General features: G+C 42.4%; 3 protein-coding genes and 1 long non-coding RNA gene across 15 annotated transcripts in view; 2 read left to right on the top strand and 2 right to left on the bottom strand.

Moving 5' to 3' along the window:
- Positions 1 to 7: 7 nt before the first annotated feature.
- ClC-b (chloride channel protein 7) lies at positions 8 to 3,855 on the top strand. Its single transcript, XM_018103967.3, has 9 exons — positions 8 to 358; positions 418 to 561; positions 640 to 841; positions 895 to 1,863; positions 1,920 to 2,089; positions 2,145 to 2,531; positions 2,599 to 2,757; positions 2,829 to 2,912; positions 2,980 to 3,855. Exons 1-9 carry the CDS (start codon positions 140 to 142, stop codon positions 3,100 to 3,102), a joined length of 2,457 nt encoding a protein of 818 aa, XP_017959456.1. The 5' UTR covers positions 8 to 139; the 3' UTR covers positions 3,103 to 3,855.
- Positions 3,615 to 25,006, bottom strand: part of LOC108654736 (uncharacterized) — a 111,975-nt gene continuing 90,583 nt past the window's right edge. For all 3 annotated transcript variants that reach the window (XM_089260740.1, XM_089260741.1, XM_018106252.3), the window contains exon 9: positions 3,615 to 4,149. The gene's annotated coding sequence lies outside the window, so the exon portion shown is untranslated. The remainder of the gene's footprint in view (positions 4,150 to 25,006) is intronic.
- Sin3A (SIN3 transcription regulator family member A) lies at positions 4,142 to 24,816 on the bottom strand. 9 transcript variants are annotated; one of them, XM_089260735.1, is made up of 13 exons: positions 18,818 to 19,001; positions 14,737 to 15,575; positions 13,329 to 14,665; positions 12,161 to 13,262; positions 11,614 to 11,971; positions 11,066 to 11,378; positions 10,622 to 10,997; positions 9,176 to 9,726; positions 8,788 to 9,117; positions 8,510 to 8,716; positions 8,170 to 8,433; positions 4,999 to 5,346; positions 4,142 to 4,935 (listed from the first exon to the last, which is right to left on the bottom strand). In XM_089260735.1, exons 2-13 carry the CDS (start codon positions 15,131 to 15,133, stop codon positions 4,369 to 4,371), a joined length of 6,150 nt encoding a protein of 2,049 aa, XP_089116861.1. In that variant the 5' UTR covers positions 15,134 to 15,575; positions 18,818 to 19,001; the 3' UTR covers positions 4,142 to 4,368. The 9 variants fall into 9 exon arrangements, with proteins under 9 accessions (XP_089116861.1, XP_089116857.1, XP_089116856.1 ...); XM_089260731.1 differs by lacking the exon at positions 18,818 to 19,001 and adding an exon at positions 24,640 to 24,816 and having other exon boundaries at positions 11,614 to 13,262; XM_089260730.1 differs by lacking the exon at positions 18,818 to 19,001 and adding an exon at positions 24,074 to 24,799 and having other exon boundaries at positions 11,614 to 13,262.
- Positions 15,863 to 23,243, top strand: LOC108653471 (uncharacterized). 2 transcript variants are annotated; one of them, XR_001925672.3, is made up of 3 exons: positions 15,863 to 16,106; positions 18,701 to 21,396; positions 21,457 to 23,243. It is a non-coding gene; the product is annotated as an uncharacterized LOC108653471 (long non-coding RNA). The 2 variants fall into 2 exon arrangements; XR_016196905.1 differs by having other exon boundaries at positions 18,695 to 21,396.

Raw genomic sequence — 25,006 nt, 5'->3', positions numbered from 1 at the left:
AGTTTCGTATTCGATTGTTAGCAGTAATCGAAACACTTGTGCGTGCGGGGCAATAAAACAGCTTGTCTGTGAACATTAGATACGACTTCGTCTTTTTGTTTGTTTGTTTTTGTGTCAGTCAGATTTAATAGTATTTAATATGGCTGATAAAAAGCAACTAATTCAGCTGGATGATGACCTATCAAGCGACGACGACGATGATATTAAAATTCGGAAATTAAAAGTCCTAGAAGGTACAGAAGACCCTTCTTCAAGCCACCGACAGCCAATTGGTGAAACGGGGAATTCCCAACGTACGGAAGACGTCCTACCCTTAACTTTGGACACAGATTTCGAGTCTGAAGCTCCGCCCACAAACGTATGTAAGCATAAACTATCGCGATGGAGTGACTCATATATTTTATATTAATTCTAAAGGGAACCATTGGCTATGATGCGGGCAATATCAGTGCTAATGGAAATGCAAATAGAAATGCAAGTTCCGAACCCATTTTTCATGTACGCTCGCGTACGGCAGCATCGTTAGCTGGAGTTTTGCAACAAGAGCAAACCCAATATGAGGTAATATATATTAATTATTAATTTTATCAGCTTAAATCAGTTAACCTGATCCAATTTTCCATAAAAATTTTCGTAAAGAGCCTGGACTATGATGTGTGTGAGAATAAGCTCTTTCAAGATGAGCAGCTGAGCCGGTTAAGGGATCGATTCTCGCTGCGCACCCACTTCATACGCTGGATTATATTTATACTAATCGGCATTATAACTGCTGTAATTGCGTGCACCATTGATATTATCATCGAGGAGCTCTCGGAATTGAAGTACAACTTCCTCAAGTCATGTATGTGAACAGCGCTCGGTTATATTGAATCATCTAACTATATTTTCGTTTAGCTGTGGACGATAATGTGACTGTGAATGAAAGCGGAGGCGATCTCGCTCTGCCCTATTTATGGTGGCTACTGCTCAGTGCTGTGCCCGTGTCCATTGGTGCCGGAATGGTCACCTACATTGAACCCATTACCGCCGGCAGTGGCATACCCCAAGTCAAGAGCTATTTGAATGGCGTGAAGATACCTCGAATTGTACGAATCAAGACGCTGGCCGTAAAGTCTATCGGAGTCATTACTTCTGTGGTGGGCGGTCTGGCTGGTGGCAAGGAGGGACCGATGATACACGCTGGCGCTGTTGTAGCCGCAGGCATATCCCAGGGCAAGAGCACCACATTTGTCAAGGACTTTCACATCTTTAAGGCCTTTCGCGATGACCACGAGAAGCGAGACTTTGTGCTGGGCGGCGCTGCGGCGGGCGTCTCGGCTGCTTTCGGTGCACCCATCGGCGGCATGCTCTTCTCACTGGAAGAGGCGGCCAGCTTCTGGAATCAGAATCTCATTTGGCGCACTCTCATCGCCTCCATCATCAGTTCATTCACACTAAACATTGTGCTCTCTGCCTATCATGGTGTGGGCGATTTAACATTTACGGGTCTCTTCAATTTGGGCAAGTTCGATCATCCGCTAACATTTGAGTATTTCGAGCTGCCGCTGTTCATGCTGCTGGGCGTGATGGGCGGTCTAATGGGAGCTGCCTGGAACTTTTTGAATACACAAATCAACAAATTTCGCAAACGCTTTGTGCCCTGGCGAGCTGGCAAAGTGTGTGAAGCTGTGCTGGTTGCCATATTGGGCGTAACCTTGGCCTGCATCATGATTTACTACATAAACGACTGCCGTCCTCTGGGCAATGATCCCACCATACATCCTGTGCAGCTCTTCTGCGAGGATAACGAATATAATGCCGTGGCGGCGCTCTGGTTCCAAACGCCAGAGGCTACAGTACGTGCGCTTTTCCACGACCCACCAGGTGAGCTGATCCGATCGATTTTCAATGTATTAGCTAATATTCTTATTTTCTTTCAGGCTCTCATAAAATCCTTACACTGGCTGTTTTCACAATTATCTATTACTTTTTATCGTGCTTCACATTTGGGCTGAATGTGTCCTTGGGTGTGTTTATACCCACGGCTCTGGTGGGCGCTGCTTGGGGTCGTCTTGTGGCCATGCTGCTCTTCTATTTATTCCCTGAAACGGTAAGTTATGTCTTGCCTGATTTTAATGCCGAATCGATATATGAATATTCTGCAGGAATTTCTGCATCCCGGCAAATACGCTCTCATTGGAGCCGCTGCCAACTTAGGTGGCGTTCTGCGCATGACCATCAGCCTGTCCGTTATTCTGATGGAAACGACGGGCGTGGAGACGTCCTTCTTCTTTCCACTGATCATAGCGCTCATTAGCGCCAAATGGGTGGGCGACTACTTCAATGATGGCATCTACGACACTATCATCGAGGTGAATCATGTGCCCATGCTTCCCTGGGAACCACTGCCCCAATACATGGGATTAACTGCCCAAGCGATCCTTAGCAAGCCGGTCGTCTGCATCAAATTGCGCGATCGTGCACATTACATCTATGAAGTGCTCCATAAATGCAATCACAATGGATTTCCTGTTGTAGATGATGTTGAGGGCGTAAGTTATTGTAAACCTCAATGGTTAGTTAGATCTTAGATCAAATCCAATTTATGTTGCCTTTCAGGATCGTCGCTCTGAGGGACGTGTTTGTGGCATTATATTGAGGTCACAACTAATTGTCATCTTGCTCAAGTCGCTCTACGTGGAGAATCAGCGGTTCTGGCAGCAAGAGACAACAATACAAACATTCCGAGATGTTTATCCCCGATACCCTTCCATTAAAGTAAGCAGCTTTAACTACATATCTATTGATCTCTTATTAAAAGTAATTTGGAATGTATTTCAATCTTTTAGAGTGTAAGCCCCTTGGATCGAAAATATAATTATACGGTTGATCTGTCCATGTTTATGAATCCATCTCCCGTGCGCGTCAATACGGTCCGTACCCTTTATCTATAAAGTTTTATATGTAGTTATTCAATTTAATATATTATCTTATTTACAGTATGATTCGGTGCCCAGAATATTCAATATCTTTCGGGCCCTGGGCCTGCGCCATCTGCTAGTAATCAACAATGAGAACCGTATTGAAGGCATTATTACGCGTCGTGATTTCATATATAAATAATTGCGATATAAACCATTATCGGTTTTAAGTGTACATCACACAAGTTTTTAATATGTAGCGAATTTAAGTGTAAAGTGTAACTATGTAAAGATTATACACATTTTTTAAATTTGTAAGTGATAACCTTTTATATACCTTTAATAAATAGTATTAGTACAACGTATTATCACTAACCATAGTGGTATTGTGCACAAGTGTGTATGTGTATCCGTGAGTTGCAAGTGCAAGTGCTCCACGTCAACATTGAGGGCGTTTACTTGTACATGTGTATGTGTAATTCGAATGCTAGAGGAGACGTGCTTGTATGAGCTTGAGTAAAAGCAAGATTATGTTATACGTGTGTGTGTATGTTCGCTTACCACATGAAGAGCAACTTCTTTTAGAGATGTGCGGCCTTAAGCTACACATGTATGTGTGGCTGCAAAAATTCCACACTCCCACTCTCTTTTAGTTTTCGATAAAAAATATCGATTCTTACTAATTGCCGCCCATTTCAAATCAATAGGCTAATGTAATTTTTCACTTCTTGTATATTTTTGTTTTGTTTGTTTTTTTTTTTTTTTAATTATCTCATCAGATTTTTACAACTTATGTTATGCTTAGAAATTAGGTGTATAATCAATAGTATTCACAAGGAATTGTACAAGGTTCGTTTTGTATAAAAATACATTAAATTTTTGTGTAAAATTAAAAGTTCTGTTTGTTTTCATAAAATGGCTTAAAAGCTAAACAGACGTTGATATCAATTTAATTTGCACGAACAAACGTCACTTTTCCCCACAATCATTTAACAATTAAAAATTGCATATTAAGAGTTAATTTTTAACATGCTCTCAGAGGGCTTGTGTGAGTTTAGATTGCTTATCGACTACAAACGCTGCCATTATAATTATTGTAAAACTAACACTAAACGCTACTCAAGATGTTGTAGTATGTAATATATAATTATTATTGTTATTATGATTATTATTAGGAGCAATACTACGCCTAGATTTTATATGACTTTTTGTACAAAGTGAAAAATAGCTTTGTGTGCCGATTTTCTTTCTGTGTTTTGGGGATTTTTCATACAATTCAGTTTCGGTTTTAGTTGGATTTCTAGTGTCGGCCAAGCATCGTCTGCAACTGCTATCACAGTTTAGTTTAAACAAACACTGGCGTACAGTGAAGCCAGCCTATGGTGTAAAAGGAGCAGCGACTTCACATGTAGGCTGCATTGGGCCAGCTGGCGATGGGAACCGGTGCAACTGCAACTGCAACTGGAGGTTAGCTTTCCATTGGACGAACTTGTTGCAGTGTTGTCTCCGCATTGCCCGCTGTGGCAGCGGCTGCTGCTGCTGCTGCGGCGCTGTTGCAATGTTGTTGCGATGTTGCTGTTGTTGTTGTTGCTGCAGCTGCTGTTGACGATGTTTTCGTTAAGCTTACGGTCAAAATGTTGCTGCTGCTACTGCTGGCATTGTTAACAGCCGGTGTGACTGTGACTGCAGCAGCAACTGTTGCTGCTGTTGGGGCAGCTTGAGCTGTCGCCGCCACTGTTGATATTGCTGTCGCTGGTGCTAGTCCCGCAGCAACAGTTGTTGTCACACCGCTGCTGGGCTGCAACACCTTGTAGCGCGTATAGATGCGATAGGGCGTCTTTGTCGTATCCTTTTGCTGCAGCGACTTCGTTTTGCTGGTGGCACCCCAGCCGCTGGCATTAATCTGTTCGGGCGTCTTGCCCAGCAGCCAGTCATTGCAATGCTGCTGCAGCTGTTCGCTAACATGTTGCTGCAGCCATCTATTGACGTAGCTCTGGAAACGCGAGTACTTGGCCTGTGTGACGCGGCAATGACTCTGAAAATGTGAACACAAACAGTTAGACTCAATCAGATCAATTAATATTCTCATGTGACCTACCTTCTTGGCACGACGCACTGCATCGTATTTGAGTAAATTGAGATTCTTGCTGGTCACAAAACAGCGGCCGTTGCTCGTATTTGTGCTGATCTCGTCGCGATCGTTGAAAGCATATTGCTCTGCCAGGCCCACCTGTGGCGTACCCAAGCGTTCAGGTGCCCGCTGCTTGCTCCAACTGTTGTTATTGTTGTTGTTGGCATTAGATGTTGCTTCACTGGGCACAGCATTCGATTCCAGTCCACTGCAACTGCGCTTCTGCTCAAAGAGTTGACGCACCTGTTCCTCATGTAGCTGCGAGCGTCGCTTGTTCCGCAGCAGGAAACGTGCTTTGCGTGAACCGCGTACCAGCTGCAAAAGTGACGAGAAGAGAGAAGAAGAAGCCGTTAAGTACATTTGCGTTATAACTGACAAAGTGAACAAATTGTAAAATGCAATCGAACATGCTTTCTCACATAAACAAATGACGAAAGACGTAAAAGTACTTAAGTCTAAAGTATACGTGTCTGTGTATTTATGTGTGTGTCGAAAAGAGTTTGTCTGTGTATGTGTGTAACTAAGTATATAAACTATTACGAGACGAGTAAAGTAGGAATAAAAACAAAAGAGAGACACAAACTGTGGAGAGTACCAGGCCAAGACTGGACACGCACAATACACACGTAGGCAGACAAATAAAATACTCTCTCAAAAGCACACACACATACAAATAATGCACTCTCTCACACGAACACACACACAAAACAGACTAAATGAAAACATTTACATACACCAAAAACACAGAGAAAGCAAAAAGAAGTCACATTTAAAGCGTGTCTGGCAAAACCATTGTTCATACAAATAGCTAAATTAATTTTAAATGAATTTTATGCATAATAATGCGATGTAAGGCATAAAACTTACCTTGCGTAAAACTTAAAAGCGTATACAACACACTCTATTATATGTATGTACATAATGTATGTATGTATGCGATACACCAGCTGCACTAAGCCCCATAACAAAACAAACAAAACGAAAAACAATCTTAAATAACCACAAAAACCCCAATTTGAAAAGAGCCTCAGAGTCATTAAATGCTGTTATAATATATAGATATATTTTTTTCAATTGGTTTTTACAATTGATATTTTTGTTTCTTTGTAATTGTGTAGAATTATAAAAATTGTTAAATATATATACATACAGATACGTATATATATAATGATGTATATATATATAACACGACTACGGCCTGCCTGCTGTAGGAGCAGGTGCCATTTTTAAAGTAATCTTTCTCACTCTCTATCGTCCCTTTACAAAAATTTGCTACGCTGAACACTTAAACTAAACGATAGTTGTTAATACATACATACAAACATTATTTACATTTGCTTTGACTTTTATTTATACGTTTTCATTGCTCTAGTATCTTGGCTTGGAACCAACACAGTATTCGATAACATATCGATGTGGCGCAATGGATCACCTTTTGCCACACACTCACAAACACACAAGCGTAAAATCACACTCTGCACCCATCACAATAATTCTTCTCTCCCTCCCTCTCTCTTCTTCGTCCTTTTTATAATGGAATTATATGGATATTGCAATTCTTGCTTGAGTTGTAAGAGAAACGTAACGCAAAACATTAACGAAATTAGAAATAAATTGCAATAAATGCGTGCCTATGAATATTAGTTGGAAACTACTTTTTAACATATTTATATGTATGAATATGCATATAACTTTTGTGTTCGTTTTGGCTATGTACTAAATTTACATATGTATGTATGTTTATGTTTAAATGATTTTCAACTTGTTACATTCAAATATTCTATTGTGAATGGATGGATGGACGAATGGGTGGGAGTGTATATATATATATATAAGTGTGTATGTATGTATGTGGTGCTGATAGTGATGGTCTTGGTGGGTGGCTGGATGAAAACTGTTTTCGATGTGTTGTTGTTATTGCGGTTTTTGGTTGGTTGTTAATCTCAAAAAACAAATTCATTTATTACTATTTCATTTTGCAATAGGACTTTTTCTTCTTCTTATTCAATGAAATTATCAAAACTATTTTGTTATTTCAAGCCTTGGAATTGACCTGGTACAAAAAATAAAGTGGAAAAAATGAGAGAAAAAATGCAGAAAAAAGCATTAATTAGTGAACATTTTTCTTTTCTTCTTTTGATAGTATTTTTTTTTTTTTATTATTATTTTTAATTTTATATTGTTTTTAGTTTGGTTCGCATACGGATATGTGGGCGATTGGTAGGCGGCATGTTGAAATGAGACGAAACGGAAAGAAAAGAGAACGATAAAAAGAAAGTTGTTGAAAATGTGAGAGAAAACGCAATATTATTTCGCAAACTAAAAGGCTCATCACAGAAAATTAAAACAAAAGAAACTTTATTCATAACTGTCATCGCATATGAGAACTGTAAAGGCAAGTGAATGAGAAGTAAGAGAGAAAACATAAACATATATACAAACGCAATACAATAGAGCAAAACGATATGCATGTATATATACATATGCATAAACAAAAAAGTTTAATTTTAATAACTGTCTGGTTCGGAACTAGTTCGATAATTATTTGCTTAAGCTCCTGGAACGACCAAAGTATCGAAGGTCTTGTTTGTCTTGGAATACATTCAATTTGTACTATACAAAATATTAATTACAAATTTATGTTAATTGTCTGTTGGTCGCATACGGAAAGCTATACAGGAAAATGTATTTCTTAATATTATTTTATAAAATCCCAAAGCTGTTTCCTTCTTGAAAGTTTACTAATGCGATATCTGATTATGAATTACATAAATTGCATTCGCAAATGTATATATACATATAGTTAATATATATATATAAATATATACAATAGAACAGGAAAAATTTGTCTCCCACACTGTTATACAAATAATTTTGATAAGATCTATACTTAACCCAGCTCTATTTAAATTTATTTGGAAAGTTCTTCAAGTCGTAATCAAGGTGAATTCGTAAACTAAACAACAACAAAACAAACAAATAAACACAACAGAGAATACACAAACAACATGTTTTAACCTTTCGTCAAGCACACACAAAGCTGCTGGTGCTGCTGCTGCTCTAGCTGATTTAGCTATACGCACTGTAAGCCAGCGCATCATTGCTTCATTCTTGCTCTCATTTTGTTGCTTCACTCACCTCGGCGATCTCCTCTGAATCCTCCGTTTTAATGCCGGACGTTTCCACCAGATTGTCATTGCCTGCAGATTGATTGCTGTTGTTATTGTTGTTGTTGTTGTTGCTGCTGTTGTTATTATTGTTGCCGCTGCCGGCGCCCAAAGCGGGATTTGCTAAACGCTCCACATATTTGCTAAACTTTTGCGCCTTTAATACAGCCGGCTTTTCCACCTCCTCCGGTTCCGAATCGAGCAGCTCAATGGTCACACGACAATCGATCTTGTACTGTAATCATCCAAAGGAAATATCGTTAGATTTCACAATTCATTTACAAATTAATAAATTCGTTATTCAGACATACAATAAACACTTTGAAGCAGTTCTCCTCGTTGAGTATGCTCTCCGCTTTACGCTGATAGCTCATCTCTCGGTCGTAGCTCTTGTGTGCATCGCGACAGTAGCCTCCGGTGCTGTTGCGCCTCTGCTCGCTGGCATAGAGCTCCACACAGTCCAAGGCGGCGCGCTCCGTGACGCAGTATTGCAGCTGTCGGACAGCATTGGAAACAACCTGGCAAGGAAATAAGAAAATTCATTATTTTTCACAGTCCACACAAATATTCCATCGTCATTGTAGCCTACCTTATCGAGCGTAAAGGATATGTACGCATAGATGCCAAACATTTCACGCATGGTATCTTCGAAGGTATTCGAGTCCATGTTGCCATCGAGCACATTCTTCAGCATGTCCAGAAACGTGGGATAATAGTCCTCCACTTGCACATCCGGCTTGGGTTTCAATCTCAGTGCTGTCGCCGTGCTTTCCCGTCGATTCACACGGCTGCGCTCCTCCTCAATGGCCAGCAGGCGCGCACGCTCGTACATGACGTGCAGTCGATCACAGAGGATGGCGTGCAGTCGCAGGAACAGGTACCAATTGTTGTTGGCAAAGAATAGGGAATAGGACTCGTCCTGTAAACGAAGGGTTGGGGTTAAACTGGGCTTCAATTTGAGAGATTCTCTAACTCACCTCTCGCTGACCCTGCGCATGCGGTGGCAGGATCGTGGGATTCGTACAATCGCTCTGCTCCAGTTTTACGCTCACATCGGCGCCCGCTGCTGCTGCATCTTCGCTTCGCCTTGGACTGCTATTGCTATTATTATTGGCTGTCTTGGCTGACGTCTCCTCGTCTCCTCTTCCTCCGGCAGCTCTTTGCGCCGCATCTACTTCAGACTTTTCCTTAATGTCGCCACCTGATGCTGCCGCCGCTGCAGCTGATGAAGTGGACGGCGTTGCATCATCGGCCGTTGTTGTTGCTGTTGACGTTTTGCTCGACGACTCTGACTCAGACTCCTTTTTAATGGCCGTCACAGCTGTTACGGCTGCTCCTGCTGTGGCTGCTGCTGATGCTGATCCACTGGCTCCACCGGGAACGCTGCTGCTGCTGCTGCTCACATTACTGCGAGCTGGTGAGGCGCTCTCTCCACCTCCACCTCCGCCCGCTCCTCCACCTTTGGGCGCAGCGCGACTCACAGGCGAGTCGACTTCCATTTTAGTGTCATCTACCAAAAATGGAAATGCTATATAGATATTCGCGTGCAACAACAACAACGACAACATGGTTTTGTGTGTGTGTTTTTGGTGTGGTGATCGTGGTTCGTTGTTTTTTATTTTATATATTTTGATTGGTGGTGGTTCGCCCATTATTTTTGTTTTTGTTAGTCAAAATTATGCAATTCAAATTACAGTTGGTTAAATTACAAATCATTTTTGCAAAATTCAATTTGTAAAAATGTTTTGCAAATTTCGTAGTTCGAAATAGAAGAAAAAAGAAAAAGAAAACGAAAAAACATTCTCTAAGTTAAAAATACTTTAAATTAATAAATTGATTGGGTGGTATTAGATTAATTTTGTTTAAGAATTTCATTGTTAATTAATACTTAAACTAAAGGTGCTTTCAAATGTTGTACAGTTAGGTCTAAATTAACTAAAATGTGTTAGTAGCAAATATATTAAAATGGAATTAATTAAAAGTTTAACTATCAAATAAAAAATAGAATTCTAATGCTCTAGCTTTCTTAGATAACTGCATGAGAACTGTGAAATGTTTATATGAATAATAAATTTTAATAAATTTAATTAATAAATAATTAAATTGATAACTGGACTATATATTGCAACTTGTCTTTAACAAAATATTTTAATAATTACTTGATCAGAAGCTAAGCCTTGACTTGACTATATTCATATATACTTTAATTTCTAATTGTCTGAATTTTTCATAAGACTGATCTTAAATAACTATAAAGCAAACTCTTTGTCTCTCTCATGCAGTTTTCTCTATACAAATCAAAAAATTGTCTTTGAACTTTAGACTATCAATCAATCAATCAATAATTAATAGATATAATTAAATTAATATATGCTTTGTGTCTCTGAGTCTAAAGTGTTATATGTTTTGGCTTTTCTGCTTACCGTCATCGCGTTCATCGTCGCTCAGCGGCTGTCGTGGCGCAAAGAATAGGTCAGGCACAAATTGTCGTATGATCTGTTTGATTTTCTGCTTCTCCTGCTTCTGAATGCCCGTCTGACGCTTCACATGATGTATCAGCAGATTGGCCGCATCATCCAGTATGGTCTTGTCCTTGTACGGCAGCACCAGATGCGGCCCCGCCGCTTCCATGGAATCATCCTCTGCGTCGTGACGCTCATCGTACAGCGTCTCAATCTCATTGAAGAGACTCTTCGAGCGCAGTGCCTTCATATCATTGGGCTTGAAATTGATCGCCTGATGATCCAGAGATTTCAAATAATATTTCTCATTCTGTTCGCGCCATTGCTTATTGAAGTTCTGCAATAATTCAAAGAGTATTATTAATAATATATAATTTAAATTGATTGCCAAATGATGTGATAAACCTTTTGTGCATCCCGCCACTCCTCCTCCTTGACCTTGAGTCGCTTGAGGACAATGGGCACAGCCACCGAGGGATTCTTTTTCAAGCCCTGGATTATCTCGCCGGACTTGTCGCCATAAATGCGATGTATGGCCCGTTGGTGGATGGTTTGTGAGGTGCCACCGAGATGATCGTCCAAATGAAATTTGGCCAACTCCTCGGGTGACATGCGAGACATTTTCTTTTGTACATTCTCCAGGACACGAATCGTGGTGCTGTTCACCTCAATAACCAGATCCAGTTCGAAGCGCTCGTCTTCCGTTCTGTGAATATTCCTTTTGTTTAGAGCGTTTGTTGATTGGTTAATTCATAAAATATAAACGAAAGCCAAAAGAACAGAAACAGTAACAGAAGGGCAGTGACAAATAATAGAAACCGAAATAGGAAATGAAAATGAAGGAAAGAATGAAGAAAAGCAAAGACGTGGAGGATGGATGGATGGATGGATGGATATATATATGCTATATACGCATCGAATATACTGATTCTTATTGGCTAACGACCACTCACCTGTAGATGGTCTCCTCGAACTGGGTCTTCCGCGAGGTGACAAATGTCGAGTCCTCGCTGGCCCATGTCGGAAATGAGACCCACTTGTCGTTGAGCACCTCGCGACAGAGGGCGGTGCGTCCACTGCACTTCTTGGGCACCGTGGATTGGGGTAGGGCGCAATACGAGGCGCCCAGCCGCTTGCACAGCGACAGATCAACATCCTGGACATAGTCCGTGCTCTGATGACTGCTCGCCCGATCATGGGAGCTGCTATTGCTGCCCTGACGCTGTGTGGCCGCTAAGGGCAGGCCGTCGATGAGTCCGCCAGCGCCAGCTGCACCGCCCACCTGGCCGGACGACGGCGGGCCGAGAAAGTCTGTAAACCAACGCAACAGATCCGGAAATTTCATGAGGAACGGCGAGACAAGGCCCAGCAGTTCCGTCTTCGAGACAATCTCCTGATTAAAGAGCGTCAGACAGCGCAGGAAATTGTCGTAGACCTGCGGACTGCGTAGCGCCTTACGCACCTTATCAAAGAAGGCCACATCCGCGATGGTACACTTACGCGATGCTTCCGAGAAACTGACGTCCCGACAATAGGGCTTTGGCCGCTTCGCCGGCGGTGGTCCGTTGCCTCCGGTTGTGCCAAAGCCACTGGAAACGGAGGCCGCCGCCAGCTCATCCACCGCCTGCCGCCGGCTGCTGCTGCTGCTGCTCGAGTTGTGCGCATTGTGGTGCGGATGAGTATGCGGATGTGCGGGCAGCTGCTGAGCGGGCGTCACATAGCTGGCAATGTTCGGCGAGTTGCGATCGAGCGAATTGTCATTGAGATGCGGCAGATGCTGAATGTTGGCCATTCCACCATAGCTGGGCGACTTCTTCTGCGACATGTTCGAGTGCTGGGCCACATACTTCTGGGCATGATGATTGTTGCGCTGGTCCAGCACAGCGCCCACGCCCACAGCACTGCCCCGCAGACCACTGGGCGGCGTGCTGGAGAGTATGTGCGGTGGCTGCAGGCTCGGATGTCGCTGCTGCTGCTGCTGTTGTTGCGGCTGCTGTTGCTGCTGCTGCAGCTGCTGTTGTCCTAGTCCGTGATAGTCCTTCTCGAAAATGCTGCCACTGATTATATGGTTCTGTGGCACGGCACAGGACTTGATGCTGACGCTCGTATTCACAGCCGACAGATTGCCAATGGCTGCGGCATGTGCGTGCGCGCTGCTGCTGTCGATCTGCGAGAGCGTCGCACCGCTGCTCAAGTGCATGGGCGAACCACTGTTGGGCACCGCCGATGGCGATGCCGAGGACATGCTGATGTGCGCACCACCGCTCAATGTGGCCGTCGTTGTGGTGCGCTGCTGCTGCTGCTTGTTGTGATGATCGTTGTGCAGCGCTGACTTGGACATGTATTGTGCAGCGGCGGCAGCGGCAGCGGACGATTGATGATTTGTAGCATCCGGCAGAAATTGGCCAAATTCACGCAACAGATCCTCATCCTGGCCAAAGAGTTTGGCCACCTGCGTGTACACTTCCTGTTCGGTTAGCATTTTGCCCTGATTCAAGCCACTACCGCTGCTGCCCTCCTTCATCACCTTCTGCTCCTTCTGATAGGCGTGCAGGATTTCCAGGAATTTCTTATACTTTGCCGGCTGGCTTTGGAAACGATTCTGAGTAGGGCAAAAGATTAAGATTAATACATGGACACATTATAATATAGTTATACTCCAGCTTACCTTAATCTTATTCACATAGGTTATGGCGTGATTGAACTCCACCGGCTGATTCTGCTGGCCCGTCGTCTCGCCCAGCAAAATGGACTGATGCGCCTGCTGGATGTGATGCAAATTGTGCTGGGCAGCGGGTCCGGCGTGTGGACTTAGCTCACTCAATGAATTGGGAGTAGGCGGGCCGACCGCGATGCTGGAGCCAGCCGTTGATGACACGGCCGCCGGCACCTGACCAGGACCCGTTGGCGTTATCGTTGCACGTTGCTCGGCTCGATCCCGTGAATAATTTTGTGGCACATAGGGCGACACACCGACGCCCACATTGACACCAACGCCGCTCGGTGGCACCGCTGAGCTACTGGTCACATGGACGTGCCCGCCGGGCGACTGAGCTGCAGCTGCTGCCGGCTGCAGGGCGTGTATCGTGGTCTGGGTGAGTGAGGCGCCACCATGCGTCATCAAATTGACGGCGCCAGGCGTCTGGATCTGCGCCACAGCCGCAGCGGCTGCTGCAGCTGCACCGCCACCACCAGCGCCAGCACCACCAACGGCACCAGGACCACCTGGACCCTGGGCCTGCGCAATCGGCTTCAGTGTTGTGTGCGCATTCACGCTGCTCGCCAACGGGCTGTTGCCCGCTGCGGCAATCATATGAACTGTGCCCGTGCTGCTGGGTGCTCCAGGTGGCGACGGCATTGAGACAACTGGAACAGAGCAGCCAAGTGCATCGGAATGGATTTCAATCTTATAGCCGGGCGGCAAGAACATATTGAAGCCATAGATCAGCTCGGTGTGGCCCTTGAAGAGCGTCGAGACACGCTCAATCACACCCGGCGTATCGATGCAATGCGATTTGAACTCCTTCATAATGTCCAGGAAATTGTTGTAGATCTGCGGCTGATCGGCATATTGGTATTTGACCTGATCCAGATAGCTAAGCGCATCCTCAACCTTGAGTCGCGGCGCAGCACTGGCGCCGCCACCAGCTGCCGCTGCCTGTCCCTGTGGCGGCGTGCTGTTTCCCGCACCCACAGAGACCGCTCCTGCGCCCGCTGCCACACCCGGTCCATTGGGCGGTGTGGACAACTGTGCGGATGGTTGTGTTTGCTGCGCTGTTGTTGTCAGGCTGCTCGTGGCATTTGTCTGCGTGCCGCTTATTGTGCGCTGTCGAATGCTGCCCGTTTGACAGCTGCTGGATACGGTCTGAGAGCCACCGCCAACAGCTCCGCCGGCTGCTGCGGATACTGCAGCACCGCCGCCAGTCACATGTATCTGCACCGCGTTGCCGTCCGCTGTGCTGGCCTTCATAGTGCCGCCCGCTTGGATGGAGGCAACGCTATAAGCTGAAGGGAGGATAAGAAAAGGAATTTGCATAAGATGGTGAAATTACAGCAATGTATGCGATGGCACTTACATGTGGTATACTGCAAGGTTTGGGTGCCCGCACTGCCTGTGGAGACGACAACGCCTCCACCGCCCGGGCCGCCGACGCCCGTCACGTTCGTTTGGGTGCTGGCGCTATCGACAATGCTGCTCGTTGTTTTCAGATTCGTTGCCGTCGGCGTCGTGGACGGCAGATAGGCAATGGTCTGTGCTCCTCCATGCTGCGGCGTCAATATACGATGGTGTATGGAGCCAATGCCGGTGATTGTGGCGCTGTGGGCATTTGGCACCACAGTGCCAATGGTAACACCGCCAGCTGTATTAACGCCCACGCTAGTGGTGCCGCTGTTCGCACCACCGCCACCGCCTGGCCCTGGGCCGGAACGTGTGCCAAATTGGACTTCATCGATGCGCGTGCGTTTCATCATGCTTGATAGGAATTTTGAGTACTGTTGGATCTGCTGCTCCTACTGAGAGTTTCTTTTATGTATTGTTGCTCCTCCCAAATTGTTGCGAGTTGCACTAAGTGGCTTCTTCTTGTCACCGCCTTGGTGGTGGGTAGGATGCTCGATTGGACTGTCTACGAGCGTATGTAGTAGGCAATTACCGGTCGTGGTCGTAGCTGATAACTGTAATCGGAGTGCAGCGCTTGTTCTGATCGTGTATCCAACATATGTTGTTCTGTTTGGTGATGTTGTTGTTGTTGTCTATGCATTTGGATATAGACGCGTGCCAGTCCGCTTCAGCGGCAGGCCACAAAAATACTCGGAACTTTTGCCCACTTCGAATTGCTTTACGTTATGATCTCGGCGCTGTCTCCTCTAGCACTGCCACGTCGCAGTCGCAGTTCCGTTCGGCAAACGGCAATCACTGCAAAAACAGAAAGGAAATACAAGAAATTAAATAGCCGTGAAATTAGTTTTACAATGTACACGAGCATACACACAAACACTTATTATATACAGAACATTCGCTGTTGACATACTTTTCAAAGGTATGTACATATATAAAAAAGAGCACAACACTCATAAGAAACAACAATCAGTCATACATATTTCAAGTTTAGAATCAGCTGACAAATCCGAAGCATCGATAATTTAAGCAACGTATATCGGCTCACGATAACTATTTAGTATATCAATACTTTTTGTGTGCATTTTTAGTGCATTTTAGAGTGGCTTAATAAATAGAAAATCATCTATTGTATTTCTCAAAAGTTAAAAATGATTCTACATTAAATTCTTCATTATATCCATACACACACACACACTAAACTATGCATGCTCACGTATGAGCAGCCCGCAGCCAATAACAACTACAATAAAAGCAGCAACAGTGGCAGCGGCAGCGAACTGAGGGCTGCGAGCAGAGCGCACATCAGATCAGAGAGTCATCACTTGGGTACGTTCTTGTATTTGTGTTTGCCTGTGTGTATATTTATATATACATATATGTACATATGTGTCTGTGCAAGCACAACCGGAATCGGGCGCGCGCGCTTTGTTGTTTTTAACGGGTACAGTAAAAACTGGCAAGGGAGGGCAGCAGCCAAGAGACTGCTGAGAGCTTTTTATGAACCATGTACGCCGATGACGACGTCAACATGCATACAAAAAAATCCACACAGCGAGTGTATGACGTGAGAGCGAAAGAGAGAAGGGGTCTCTCAAAGGGGGAGTACAGGGTGTTTGCCTGTATCTACACAATTCACAAGAGGCAGGCAGCGCAGCAGCCGCCACACAAAAGAATGAGTACATAGTATATGGTGGTAGTGGTTGTGGTGGTGACTGAGGCGGCTGTTACTCTCTTTGCTTTTCTTCTTTCCTTCAATTCTGCTGCATCAACATGCAGGAGAGCGAGAGAGTAAGCGCATATATCAAGGTAGAGAGAGGAGAAGAAGAGAGAGGGCTGAATATTTGTTTTGTGGCGCAGTTTGGATATTTTCAAAGACTTTTCTCAACGTTGGCTCAACAACAGCAACAACTATAAACAAGTATTTGGCGGGCTCTCTACCGAGTAGTAGCAACGACTACAACTACAACTACAACACAGCCAAGAACGAGAAGCAAGCCATTTGTGCGCTCCCCAGTGTGTGCGTTTTCGTGTCGTTAAAAGTGTAAATATAACTTGAATTTAGAAGCGAATGTCTGCGGCTGTATACACATACAAGTATACATACATATGTATGTGGCTATGCGTATGAATGTATGTATGTATATGCTAGCGGGAGGTAGTGGAATAAAAATATCATGGGATGACTCTATGGCCACCTCCTCTGCGAATCTGCCTAGCAAAATAATTGTTGAGTCCAATGAGCGAACACTTAAAATATGTGCATTTGTAAACAACAAATTACAGTAATTTGCATTTGAAAACTGTACCGGGGCCCCCACACTTTTTGATTATCAAGAGAGCGTGTGTGTATGTGTACGTTTGTTTGCCATGGTATGTAGCGCTTCCCGCAGCAAATAATCCTTCAAGTGTTATGGCCAAATGCGAAAACAAGTTGAAAGCGGTGTCGCGCGGCACACGACACGAAACAGCGCGGCTCTCCTAATTTCTGACTCTCTCGCCCTCTCACTCTCTTTATCTCTTTCTGAATAACTGTGTGTGGCCTTTTGTTGTTATTGTTCTGCGTGTACTGCTGATGGCTGTCTGTATTTTGGAGCAGCTCTGCGAACGCCTTAGCAGGCACACACACACACACACACTCACATCATACATGCATATACACACATCTGCTCATATATGAATATATTTGTTGCTCTCGCGGTGAGCGCCGCTGTGGAGCTCAATCGAACAAAATTGGGGCGTTCGTTGTAGTTGCTCATGTCCATGTGCGTGTGAGTGTGCATGTATGTGAAGGGGAGACATGTGGGCAAATTTTCCCTCCATTTTTTCTTTTTATTTTTATTCATCATAGCTAGAGCTGTATAGCTGTATTACGTGCACACGTCTATTATCTTATCTGTTTTGTTATGTATACACAGCAGGGAATAACGCAAATGTAGACAAGTTTGCAAAAATATTTAGTTTCGACAGGAACTTCTTACGGTGTATTTTAATTATTCGTATATTAATAGTTTTTTTTATTCTTATTTCGGTTTTTGCACACACTAGGTAACACACTCTTCAAGCTATTAATAAAATTTTGCAAAATACATAAAACATATGGATGTGTAGAGAATTATGTACCTATAGTTGTATATATGTATGTATATATATTTTAAAGACAATATATTGAGTAAAAAATATACAAAACAAGAACAACAATCTAGAAGGTAGACTGACTAGTAGATTCATGCCGAATAGCTGTGAGCAAAGAAGATGCTCTCATTAAAACACATTCATACATATTTATAAGAAATAAAAGACAGAGAGCGAGAGAGAGGCAGAGAGACGTTGGCGATTGCTCTTGGAGCCGCTAGCCAAGCCAGCTGCCTACCAGTGAGTTATTCTGTGTTGGGAGCCCATTTATATATATATATATATTTATATATAAATATATATATATATATACTCACACGCACACATTCTAAAATGCGCGTATATATATGTATGTACATATGCACAAAATATATATACAGACGTACATGCGAATGGCGCATCAAAGCAAAAGTTGAGATAAGCGCACGAACTGAGAACAGGCGGACGAACGTACGAATGAACGAACGAAAATAAAACGACACTACGTTGAAAAAATACAGTCAGTTCACAAGCAAACCAAAAGCAATGTTAAAAACCTTTGTGTGTGTGTCGTCTGTGTGTGTGTATAATATGCGCGTGTTTGTGACTGTGCGCGAGTAAGTCAATGTGTGTGTTGAGTTCGAGCAGCCCGTCGACGACTTTTTGTCTGTGCGTTTTATATGTATGTGTATGCATGTCTTTTGTGCATGTCGCTTGCGTGTGTATGTGTGTGTTTGTGTGCCGTCGTCGTATATAAACCAATTGAAATTGACCTAACCTAAAAATGTTGTATTTTTCACAAGTTTTAGCTGTGAACAAGTACGCAGATGGTATAAATTATCATATAACTAAACGGCTCTGATACATTTGGGCACAAATTAGGTCTGTTTTCTTATATTTTCCTCACCCCACGAAAGGTAACTTACATCAGAAACGCTGTACATATGTATGTATTAAAAAATATGTATGTATGTATGCACATATACATATAGAAGTGTATTTACTATAAACCGTTGGCTTGTTATTCAAAACTTTCACGTTTTACGCAGTATTTTGCACTAACATTTGTTTCTCACTGTACAGCTTTTCACCTTTTTTATTTTTTTCTTCAGTACATGGGCATGTATGTATTGGAGTAGTTTTTCACAATCTATTGAATAAGCCTCTGCTTATAAACAATGCTACGCGGTAAGCAGATGTAGATTTAATACTTTTACACTATTCAATTGAAATTCACTTTTTAACAATTTTCCTCCCAGTGAATTTCTACAGATATTCACAAAAATTTGGCGAGGAAACGTTTTCGTACGTCTTAACGCCGCCGCAAACATTTTCGATTAAACGACGGCCAGTGTGAGCAAAGAAACAAAAGAGCGCGAAATGCGGAGAGAGCAAACCAACCAACCAGCCAGTCAGCCAGCCAACCCGCGAGCCAGGCAGCGAACAGACGGAGAGAGCGCAAGAAACAAAAACGGGTGGATGAGACGGAGAGTAAATGCGCGCGCACAGTGTTGCTTTGGAATTCTTCATTTTCATTTTAGTAGCTGTTGTTGCTATATTGCTGCAGTGGCAACGGGCTACGACTACTAGCAGCATATCAAACAGGGAGGCAACGCAGCAGAGCAACATCGCGAGCCTCTTCGAGCATAAAAAGAAAAAAGTAAAATGGGGAAAATACGGCTTTGAGTATTAAAGTAATTACATGGTGGCTATGTACATTATATGTTAGCACACAAATGTATTCACGGCGTGTAGCAAGTCTTGTTGCCGTGCGTTCAAATGGCAATCTGTGTGGCAGAAAACATTTCGTGGAAGCGGCCGAGCGAATGGATGTGTACGGAGCATAGCACGCTGTATTCATTCGGAAAATCACGCCAAACTTCTATAGCCAAAATGGTTCGACGTTGGAGTGGAGAGGAAGCATAATTCGAACAGAATGTAGACAGTTAAGCAAGATCACGAGTTAAATTGTCATTTTTCGTTGAAGCTCCACGTTTTCGATGTGTAATCTAAAACAATTACGAAAAATCAAGCAAAGTGCAAAAATGGCTCATAAGCCTGCATACACGAAGCTTACGTAAGTGCAAAAGGCACGACAGTTACAAGCGGTGTGACAGAGTCAGCATGACTCTCTAATGAACGGCAACAGGGTGTTTTCATCGTTCGTCATGAGGCTCATATAGCATAGCGACACCCTGTCGGGAGAGCGCACTTTTGGTGAGAGATGAGAACACCCACACTGAGAAAACGGCACACAAAGATAGAGGCCACTCGCTCACGAGTTCGGCGGAGCAATAGCGATGATATTGCAGTATATAATGAAATCGACAAAACTGAAAATCAGAAACCAAACAGACGAGTAGCTGGCTACAACACTGCCACGGTTACAGTTTGCGGCGGCGGCGACGGTGACGACGATGACGACGCGGCATACACCTTGCCTCACCTCACTATCCACTTGGCTCACGCATACAAACACACGCACGCACACACACACATTCATGCAGTTATGTACATATGTGTATATTCTTTGCAAGTGGTGGTGAAATTGTAGTTTTTGCTGCTGTCAAAACGGAAACGAGAAGAAGCACAAATACAGAGACACCACAGCGGGCATAGAAAGCAACCAGACAATTCGAGCACAAGGTAAAAAAAAGGAGAAAAAAGTGGATGCAAGTTGCGGCGATGCCAACGCCGTTGTCTCACCATGGCAATGCTGTCTACACATATGTATGCATATCGTACATACATACACACATACATTTAATGGCCAGCAGGGAGAGCATTGGTCTTGCCGCTCTCTTCCCATCTCTTTTTCTCTGCAATGGTCAAACACATGTTGGAATTTGATCGGCCGCGAGAAAAGAGCAACTCAATAACTTAGCGGCTGCGAAGCGTCAATAAAAATCTGTATACTTGCGAATTGTGCGCTCATCGTTGTCGTCGTCGTCGTCATGGTGGTGGTGGTGGAAATGGAAACCTTGCAATTATCGATTTCTTTTTCATGCGTTCGCTTCTGCTGCATTGCGCAGCGGGGGCGGCGAGAGAGCAACTTAAGAGTGGAGAGAGCACTCGACAGAATGAGAGAGTGAGCGCCACTGTCACCTGCTAGCTACACAACAAACGCAACTGCAACTGCAACGGCGTTAGTCAATGCAAATCGAGTGAACGAATTTTTAGACACACATATGACGCGCTGCCAAAGTTCAAAGTTCACGAGCAGGCGCCTTGTGCAGTAGCAGCAGCAGCAGCAGCAGTAGAAGCAGTTGCAAACGCCTACAAGAGCAGCGCGTAGCGGAGCCTTAGCGTGCACCTACAAGAAAGACAAGTGCAAAAGGGACAACCACACATGTGTGCGTGCATTTGAATTGTGACTATGTGTGCGCGCGTGTGTGTGTGTGTGAGCCTGCTGCACTCTTAATATATGCAGTCCAGTGTACACACACACACACACAGGCACAGAAGTTTGTTTGCCTTTTTCCAGGTACTTCCGCTGCTTGTTTACGTATGTATGTGTTCTCAGCTGGTTTAATTTATAAACTAATTGGTATACAAATAATTTCAGATGCCCTCGGATGTTATTTGCTATTGCGCAACAATCATATTACAAAAATATATTTACATATTTATATTTGTATATGACGAGTATATACACACACATGTGCAGAAAAGCAGCAAAAGAATTGTCAACATAATGCAAATTGCGATTCGTGAAGAACAATAACAACTGTAATTTTATGCCGTGTTGCAAATTTGCCATAGTCTTCTGTCAATTTGTATATAAATGTAACAAGAATTATTCGCGGTATCAGATAATAGAGTTTACAATTACGTGCAAAATCAGCAAAAATGTGCAAAACCTAAAATCATATTGCATAAATCGAAACAAGAAGAAAAAGTGCAGCCGTAAAAGAAAACAAAGCAAAATTTAAGCGGAAGCTCTTTGAGATTAGCACGTAAAACTCAAAGATTATTATGATTATATTGATTAAAAATCAACATATTCTTCTGCAAAACTCAATGAAAATGCTTTGAAAACTTTCCATTCATTAAATGCACAAAGATTGTTAATGAATATCTTTATAAACTTGTATAATCTATAATAAATTAGTTATCAATTCTTTCAGCAGTTGGACTAGTAAAATATGCATAATAGCACGTAAAACAATTCTGATATGATTCGTTAAGATGCTAGAAATTCAACTGAAAACTTTCCACTCATTAGAAGATTTGTCATAAATATGTTTACTAATATGCATATTAAGGCGTAGCCTTTATTGTTTGATGAAATATAAATAATTACAGATTAGTAATCAACTATTTTAGCAATACAGTGAAAGATGTATAATAACTGAAGACTGAACATAGTTTCACAGAGATTAAACATACAATGAAAAATCTAAAATAAGGTAAAGGCTGTATATCCAGAAGACTGAAACTGTATTATAAATTCAATTCTATATACTCTAAAATGTATTTAAGAGGAATTGTATTATAACTTTATTTTGTTCGTCATTAAGACTGAGGAGGTTTATAACACATTCTGTTTGACAATATATCTGATATTATATATGATATTACATACATGCTTAACGTGCTGAAACACTATACAATTAAACTATTCTTAATTGATTTTATATATACAAAGATTTCGCACTTAATGTTTGCATTTGTTCATTGGCCCTTGACAAAGTATATATGTATAAATATAAAAACAAAGGAAAAATGCACTTCTTAAAGAAAACAAGCTAAGGCTAGTCTCTATTTACATAAAAGGTGACACAAAACAAATACTAAGCACTACATTTACTTGACTAAAAGACTAACTTTAAATACACTTCAATATTCTAGTGCGAAAAGAGTAAAAGTATAAAAACTTAACTTCTTAGGACCAACTTTATTTTATGCATATTTTGATTAAATTATTATTAAATAATTTGACAATCGTGGCCAAATTTGTCAACAACTGAGCAACTCAATGCTAGAGTATTTTGAACAAAGTGCGATCGTTTGTAACTATAACTCGTTTTTCAAGTTTCACGTCTTTTTGGTAACTGAGCAGGAGAGTAAAAGAGAAGGCAATAAAAAGCCAAAAGCTTCGCAGCAAACCCCAAACTAAAAACCAGACTTGGTAAAAAAAAGATACAAATACAAATTTAGGTCTTATCAAGAAAATGCAAAGAAGCAAATGAACGGACGAGGTAGCGCATGGAATATGCTAGAAATGCAAACAGAATTGTGAAAACTGTGACAGAAAATATATCTAAAAGCTAAAAATGTATCTATAAGCTCTTGCTTGCCGGTAAACTACAAACTTTTCAGATTGAAATATATGAAACACATTTAAAATTACTTATTCGCTATGTTTTACATTTGAAAACAAAGTTTTTGTTCTGGCCAAGCTCAAGTTTGCAATAGACATAGGGCGAGAGAGCGCAAGAGAGGGCGGCATTTAGAGAGAGAGAGAGAGAGAGAGAGAGAGCAATTGAGCTGCTGACAACATTGTATTTTGTTGTTCTTGTATTTAATCAAGCAGAGAGGGCGGGAGAGCGCTCGCTCTCTCAAACAACACTCACACCAACAAAGGCACACAAGTAAACGTTTACATATATCGGTGTGCGATTGCAACCGTGTGTTTGTATTAGCGATATGCGTCATTGTTGTTGCTCTGCCTGATACCTTCCATTTACAGCAATATTTATTGTGTGGCATTTTATATATAAATATATATATGTACACATTTTTATCAAATATTTCTATAGGCAAAATGTCTACGTTCACATTTTTCAAAGACGCACACACACACACACACAATCGGCACACAAGTGCAGTGGAATTGCGGAAATGGTACAATGGCGAAGGCAACCACCTTTTTTTGCTTTTGCTGTGCACAATTAATTAATTAATAATTAATGAGTAACACTTGTAGGGAATTTCATTTAGCCATGAGACGCCTGTTTTACCAAACGCTATCACCGAGCGTAATCAATTGAGCTATTGAGGTTATGTACAAATTACTGGCACACACACACACACAAGCACAACACTCTCTTGTACATACAAATGTATGTATGTGTATACATACGTATATAGCAATAATGGGCGCGCATTTTTTTTCTATATACAGCAACATCATCATATTATTAACACTGCTTAAATTAGATATTTGATTGCACACATACCTGGTTCAAGTTGGCTCAAAAGATGCCACAAGGTAAGAAATCTGTCAATTTGTATTTTACACTCCCTCTTGCTTTTAGCTGTAGCAACTGGTCACGTTCACAGATTGTACGCGAGATTTTTGCCAAGATTTTTGATGGAATTTTTTCTTTTATATTTCTTTTCTTTTGTTGTTAGCTTAGCTACAGCAAGGGAGAAAAGCGCGTGAGGCTCTGCTTTGCAACACGCACTCACGTACACACACACACGCACGCAAACACATGCACAGAGTGCATGCACTGGTAATCGATTTTATGCTGCTGCTGCCGCAGTCGCCGTTGCTGCTGCTAATGTGCTCCCGCTGCTGACGAAGCTCCAACGCCTACGAACTTTTTGTATGCCCTGCACGTAAAATGCGCCTCCACACTAAACTACGTTTCGTTATAAACTTCACATATGTATGTCATATACACATGTATATATACACACACACTCGTACACAAGCACACAGTCGCACGCGCGCACACTCATGCAAAGCTGCGTGACTGCGTTTTTGTGGTGCCAATAAATTTAAATTTAGCTCATTTACTTTATTGTGTTGGCTTCCTCTCCATATGTGTTGCGCACTGGAATGTGTTACACTAATTTATCTGTTGACTTTGTATTAAATTTAATTAGTCGCACTACTGAGATGCGACCAGCAAGTTGCAGACGCGCGATGAACACAATCGATATGAACATATGACACTGCACCGTAAATATTAATCGACGGGAACTGCCAATGTGGCGGCAACGCGAGAAGCTAGGGCCACCCTAAAATGTGATATCGATCTTCGTTTAAATATATTTTGTTTATATATATTAAGATTTAAACTATTTAACTTTATATATTATATTTTTATCAGTAACGAGTACCTAATATCACATTTGTTTGCTTCAAATTGGGTTTACAGTGC

This window comes from Drosophila navojoa, chromosome 5 (assembly GCF_054131105.1).
Source record: "Drosophila navojoa isolate 15081-1374.11 chromosome 5, UAZ_NAV_1.0, whole genome shotgun sequence".
Lineage (NCBI taxonomy): Eukaryota > Metazoa > Arthropoda > Insecta > Diptera > Drosophilidae > Drosophila > Drosophila navojoa.
This window is presented reverse-complemented; position numbering and strand designations above follow the sequence as displayed.

Bases quoted from the DNA above. Each gene is read 5' to 3' on its own strand.
- Sin3A (XM_089260731.1), bottom strand. From the start codon at position 15,133: ATGATGAAACGCACGCGCATCGATGAAGTCCAATTTGGCACACGTTCC. The intron at 11,379-11,613 runs GTGAGTGGTCGT...TCTAAACAAAAG, and splicing joins TTCGAGGAGACCATCTACAG to GAATATTCACAGAACGGAAG. The intron at 5,347-8,169 runs GTGAGTGAAGCA...TCACTTTTGCAG, and splicing joins ATTCAGAGGAGATCGCCGAG to CTGGTACGCGGTTCACGCAA.
- ClC-b (XM_018103967.3), top strand. From the start codon at position 140: ATGGCTGATAAAAAGCAACTAATTCAGCTGGATGATGACCTATCAAGC. The intron at 1,864-1,919 runs GTGAGCTGATCC...ATTTTCTTTCAG, and splicing joins GCTTTTCCACGACCCACCAG to GCTCTCATAAAATCCTTACA. The intron at 2,532-2,598 runs GTAAGTTATTGT...GTTGCCTTTCAG, and splicing joins TTGTAGATGATGTTGAGGGC to GATCGTCGCTCTGAGGGACG.